Genomic DNA, 6,146 nt, shown 5'->3' with positions numbered 1-6,146 from the left:
GTCACCGGAGAAAAAATTTCGACTTTTTAGCAAACTCCAATTCATTCATTTTATCATTGTTTCTTCTCATAAAATTAGCATGAGTATATATTCATTTAAATCGGCGTTAAAGAAACAGAGTAGTAAATATTCTAAGCTTCGACATTTTAAAGTTGAAATCGTGTTATAAGATGTACAAAGCGATGGTGATGCTGGGGAAGGAGGGGACTGGAGGCTCAAGGATGAAAAAATGAGTCATTTTGCTCGACAGATATATAATGAAGGCAGCTTTATTATTAAACGAAGGACAAAGGAACGGAAATGACTTGTTTGCTAGTGAATTCTCTTATTATTATTATTATTTTTTTTTGGGGGGGGGGGGATACCCCTTAAGCTAAGGACTTACCCGTGTCCCTATCCCCTCCAATGAAATTATTGGTTAGTTAGCGAAAGGAGACTTTCTGAGCAGGAAAGAAACAGTTTGGTCACACTACTTCGTGGTTTTCTCATCTGGGTGAAATTGAAACATGATACAAAATGGCATTATGGCCTGTATGATTACGAAGAGCTGGTATGTGTGGTCGAGTATCTAGATGCTTACTGGTTTAGTCATTCATCTGACTATTAAGATTAAGTTCACAATTGCTTTCATCTTGTGTGTGAAATTCTCCTACAGTAGTTAGCTGCATTGTGGTGGTGCAGATTCAAGATTTATGGGTCACCGCTAACGCAATTTTTTTTTTTTTTTTTTTTTTTTTTTTTTTTTTTTTGACGAGTAAATTCGGATCATACATCAACCAATAATGCATTAAATCAAACTGTTAAAATTATACTTTTCAGTGAATTAGTACAACATTTGCAACTGCTGACGCCAGGCACTATCGAAATAGAGTGAATGAATATTTCGATCTTCACGGGTCCGTGGGGGGGGGGGGGGGTATTTTTCCTTCAAAAAAGAAAAGTGAATTGACGAGAATTAGTTTTCGATTTTTCACTATGATATATAAAAAACAAATAACAACAGATTTCCAGACGTGATAGGGAGCAAAATATCCACCCTTCTTCAATACCAAGAGAGCGAAATATATTACAATACACGTCATTTTCTCGTGCTGTGAAGAAATTAGAGAATAGAAAAATGTTTTTTTCTCGTTTTAGTTTCAATGGAAAAGTCAGTCCGTTTTCCTCATTTTCATGTAGAAAATTTCCAATTATAACTAGTCACAAACTTTCGAATAAGCAGAAAAACGTGTGCTTCGCTAAATAAGAGTAAGACTGATTATAACTTTTACCAAATCAAGGATGAGAACAAAGAGAAAATGCTTTATTTTTTAATCGTGTCATTGCAGCTCATGGTAGGCCTATATTATCCACAATCCAACGGATTTAAAATAACAACAACAAAAATATAATAATCAAAGGTCCCTTTACACTGGACGGCGTCCTTTCTGCGTCACGTAGTACGGCCCGCTTGAGAGTGAAAGAAAATAATACTTTACGTGCCGACAATTTTCGTTTTTCCATTCTCTTTTTCAAAGAAAAAAACAAATTTCCAGGTTTATTTTTCATTTCATTTTGGCCATTTGTAGCAAATAAAAAGGAAAAACTGACGTTTTTTTTTTGTTTTTTTTTTTTCTGACGAAATGGAAACATAAGCCCCTCTCACACACACACACGAACCATTTCGCCACCGAACCCCAGTGCATGCACGTGATACAAATGTTTATGTCATTTTGTTTTTATTAAAATATTCAGATAAAAACTACACCTGTCCGACTCTGAGAGCAATAATGGACGCCAATGCGAATAAATTTTCCGTTTTGCAAAATGAAATTTGATGAATATTGCAATCAGTCAGTTGATAAAGGTACAAGTGCTAGTAAACTACAGCATATCTAAAGCGTACATGGCGTCGGTTCATAATGATCAAACCAATGACCCAGATACGTGCAAATCTGTACCTAAAGATGATTGATAAAATACACAGGGGCAATAGATTATTAGTGCTGCGCGTATACATGTACAGAAAGCTTTTATACATGTACTTAACTATGTAAAGACTAGCGTTTTACATAGATGTGTCCTTTCCAACAAAATCTTGGACACGACAGCAAAAACCGTTACTAATATCGAATTTGTTCAAAAAAAGTTCCCTGGCACCTTCTGTTCAACCATGTAAATGGCCATGCCCAGCATGACACTGTCACAGAGATGAGACTTGACTAGCAATGTTCTTGGTGCCATCCGAATTGAAAGAAAGTTCACGATCTATGAGACCCTCAATCCATAGTTGATTGCTTGGAAGATGAGAACTTTCAAGATATTGCATTATTCTCTTGAAGAAGCTTTTAAATTGTTCTTACATTTTCTCCCAGCGAAGTTAACAAGCACACGTTTTCTTATTTTCAGATGGCACACCTTCATTTAACTCGGCACCCAGTCGTATTCTGCTTATCTCGCGTCTCTTCTGGTCCAATTCGTCGCGCAAAACCCGCGCAACGTCATCAAACATTTCCTCCACCCCCGCCCCTGTTTTGGCTGATACTTGGTAAACCCCGCCAACGACCTCGTCCCCGCACTGAGCTTTGAAAATCTCGATATCGTCCTCAGTCACAAGAGAGTGCGGGTCGTGATCTCGCGAGATCTCGTCCACTTTGGTCCCACAGATGAAGAGTTTGGAGACGCTGCAGTACATGGCCACCTCCAGCATGGACTGTGACAGACAGTTAAAGGACTCTGGGTCCGTCAGACTGAAGCACAGGATAACCCCGTCTGCTTGCCGGTAGTACCCTCCCGTGAGGGAAGCCCGCTCCATGCCTCCTGTGTCCCACATTGTTACCTGAAAGATAGCAGTGCAGTTTTTCAAGCTTTGTCCCCAATATTATCTCTACATGCATGTATACCAAGGAATGAGATAAATCCTATCGCATACGGAGTACATCTATTATCCATCATGAAAATAGATTTCAATAAGCAAAAATTGAACTTCTCATGTATACCAAGGAATGAGATGAATCCTGTCATATAGGCCTACGGATAAATCCTACTGTATAATATACACCCCTGTCAATTATCATCTATCTTTAAAACAGATAAAACAGTCAGCAAGGGACTTTTATTAACTTCCTTCAAACTTTTTATATATCCATGAACAGTTTAACCATTAAGCTAATAAGGCACAGACCCGTAGCCGGGGGGGGGGGGGGGGGGGGGGGGTACGGGGGGTTCGAAAGAATCGCCCCTTTTGGTGGGAAAAGGTCCACTCTGGGTAAAATTTGATCTAGGTTCATGAAGTTTTTATGAAAAAAGGTCCACTTTTTCAGAAAAACAACCCCCCTTTTGAAATTGCTGGCTACGGGCCTGAGGCAGGGACTTACAGTCAAGGCCTATAGATTCACGTCTTTAAGAATCTTTAATCTTTAAGAATCTAACATGTGTCACATATTCGACTAATTGTTGGAATGAAGTTGATAAAAAATATTACTTATGCCGGATCTGCACCCCAAACTCCTCTCAAGATTTATGCGTGCTAGCTAGCATGGGCTAACTCTGCTTACTCTGCCATAAGCATACAGCCTCAGCTGGATGGGTGTGAGCCCCCCTCCCACCTCTGTGTGTGTGTGTGTGTGTGTGTGTGTGTGTGTGTGTGTGTGCTAGTGTGTGAGAGAGAGAGGGAGAGAGAGAGAGAAAGAGAGGGAGGGGAAATGACGCTGTCATCACTACGTGTAATTTGTAGTAACGAGGGCGTAATCAACACCTACCTTTATGTCATGTCCATCAATGATGAACGTTCGCTTGTAGTGATCCATTCCTATAGTGTCTTTCCTGGTCATGGCTCCACTATAACTCTGCTTCATGAACCGACGGAATAATGAACTTTTTCCTACTCCATACTTCCCTATCATGATCACTTTAAAGGACATATCACTTTCAGAGTCCGATTCCTCTGTTGAATTGCTGTTCTCCATGGCACCGTTGGCGATTGGCTGGAAATTTTTGTCAAAGTTAAGAGTTCAATAGGGCCTAACAGTCGCCTATGTGCAGCTGACGGGTAATCAAGGTTTAGACGCTCTGTCCAGCTTTACGTTGCTTCTAGGGCCAGCTACATATATTGTAGGATCAGACTGAATAAGTATATACACTCTAATAACTACCCTTGTTCAGGTATCCTTGCATCTCTCTCGATCTATCACATTCAACATGTACTAAGAAAAAAAAGATGGGCACTTCCCGGTGGTTTCACGCTACAAGCCTCACTTTCACTATAAATTCGATGGAGAAACAGGCGTCTCAATCGAGGCCTCTGTTCTGAGATGGTGCGTAAACTTCCCTCTGTGCACAAATGGGACTTTTTGAGAGAATGAATGAACAGCGTAGAGCAAAATACCCTACATGTAAGCCACAATGTCTAATCTAGGTCACACTTGACATTACAGGCACGATAACAATTCAGGATTCAAAATAGTTGAATTGGAAATATGTCAAATATAGGTTTGCATGTTAAAAGATAACGATGGGCGTTTGCTCGTGCCTGGGTTTTGATATTCACCCTTATCGACACTTAATATTGGAGTGTTTCACACACCATCATTTTGAATTGGTTTGTAATGCCCTCTACCTTTTTTGTTCTTAATCGTCGCGAACCATCTGTTTTCATACTTCGTATAAATCTAATGGCCGGGGTAGAAAGAAATGCTTGCTGCATGAGGCTATACTTGTTAGTTATTACATGACATTTCTTTGTTTGTTCTGTTTAATTTGACGATTCCAATTTTTGAGTTCAATAATCCTCGGGTGATCATTTTTATTCCTACAGTGTACGTGTGCTGAAATGACTGAAGTTTGCCAAAAGTTGGGTAGATCTATCTTACGTCCCTCTGCACTCTAGTCTAGGTCATTCTATTTAAACCAGAGCTTATTAGTCATTTCCCGCGGAAATCCGTGATCTGCACCTTGGGTTCTGATATGAAGTTTCATTTCACTCATCCTCACAAGACCGCTTAAGAGTCAGATGGTGATGGAAGTTTTTTTTTTTTTTTTTTTTTTTTTTTTTACTAGAACTCGGTATTGCATGAACCTTCGAGGAGTCGTGAATAATTTACATGTAGCTATGTTCCGATGAACACTTGCATGCCTTTACTGGTAAATGAGACGGATCTTTTCATCCATCATAGGCTTATTTCACGTCTTTCAACGATCGACCGTGTACGACTTTGAATTTCGATCGACCTGAGGTTCAAGGTGCAGGGACTGTTGTGTACATAGATAAAATTATAAATAGATCTTTTTTGCGGCTGATGCACAAGCATGTAGGCCTACTAGCACGTACTGGCGAATATGCACAGTTAAATAAGTAAATATACACCAAGACGACCCTCAGCAACAGCTAATGAAAATTTATGAGCATGATACATGCAGGTAAAACCTTTAAGCTTATTTGAAAATTATTTCCATGTTCACTATAAACAGAGCACTGTCCTTTGACTACACGTGTTGGTGACGTGTAGGATTAACTTAATCGATTATTTCCTTTTATTAAAGTTGATTGAATATGCATAGCCAAGATACAACGAAGTAAACTTTACTCTCAGGGTAGACATGTGTCACGTCCTGTGCAGATTGTTAGGACTACCTCTTCTGCTTCCTGGAACAACTTTCATGCTCTGGAAAAGATTATACAGAGACACGGGCCTCTCTCCATAATAATTAATATATGTATGAATAGCACTGTGCCTTCACACGAAAGTCACTACAAAAAGGAATATCATGCTGATCACTAAATGAGTTCGCGTCTAGATTATACCAAGGAATTGTAAACATGTAACTCGTTGATCTTACGCAAAGGTTTTATGAAGTACGTGTACATGGTCATGGGCTATGTGAGATGCGGAAATGACAGATTCCGTTTTTTCTTTTGCACTTTCAGTTAATTTTTATTAAATCTCAAGAGAATGTTGGAGCAGAGGGCCAACTGCTTTGTCCGTTTTTATTTTTCTTTTGCACTTTCAGTTAATTAAGAATGTTGGGGTAGTACATTGGCAACCTTTTTGATAAATTAATCATGGACCCAGTTTTTCCTTTCGACATAAAAATAACCACATCCGCTTTAAATTCACTTTGTACCAGTAGTGAATCGAACAATAGCTAGATAAATGCTTATAAACATA

At 39.2% G+C, this 6,146-nt stretch overlaps 1 protein-coding gene across 1 annotated transcript; it reads right to left on the bottom strand.

Moving 5' to 3' along the window:
• Nucleotides 1-1,701: 1,701 nt before the first annotated feature.
• LOC106163990 (uncharacterized) lies at nt 1,702-4,381 on the bottom strand. The gene is made up of 2 exons (XM_087012059.1): nt 3,741-4,381; nt 1,702-2,818 (listed from the first exon to the last, which is right to left on the bottom strand). The coding sequence occupies exons 1-2, from the start codon at nt 3,945-3,947 to the stop codon at nt 2,360-2,362; spliced, it is 666 nt and encodes a 221-aa protein (XP_086868185.1). The 5' UTR covers nt 3,948-4,381; the 3' UTR covers nt 1,702-2,359.
• Between the last annotated feature and the right edge of the window lie 1,765 nt (nt 4,382-6,146).

The sequence above is a fragment of the Lingula anatina genome, chromosome 4, assembly GCF_051362555.1.
Source record: "Lingula anatina isolate TDL-2025a chromosome 4, LinAna3.0, whole genome shotgun sequence".
Classification (NCBI taxonomy): domain Eukaryota; kingdom Metazoa; phylum Brachiopoda; class Lingulata; order Lingulida; family Lingulidae; genus Lingula; species Lingula anatina.
Note: the sequence above shows the minus strand (reverse complement) of the source record. Positions and strands in the feature narration are given on the sequence as shown.

Excerpts from the sequence above, each read along its gene's own strand:
- LOC106163990 (XM_087012059.1), bottom strand. The coding sequence starts at position 3,947 with ATGGAGAACAGCAATTCAACAGAGGAATCGGACTCTGAAAGTGATATG. Across the intron at positions 2,819-3,740 it reads TTGATGGACATGACATAAAG|GTAACAATGTGGGACACAGG; the intron begins GTAGGTGTTGAT and ends GCTATCTTTCAG.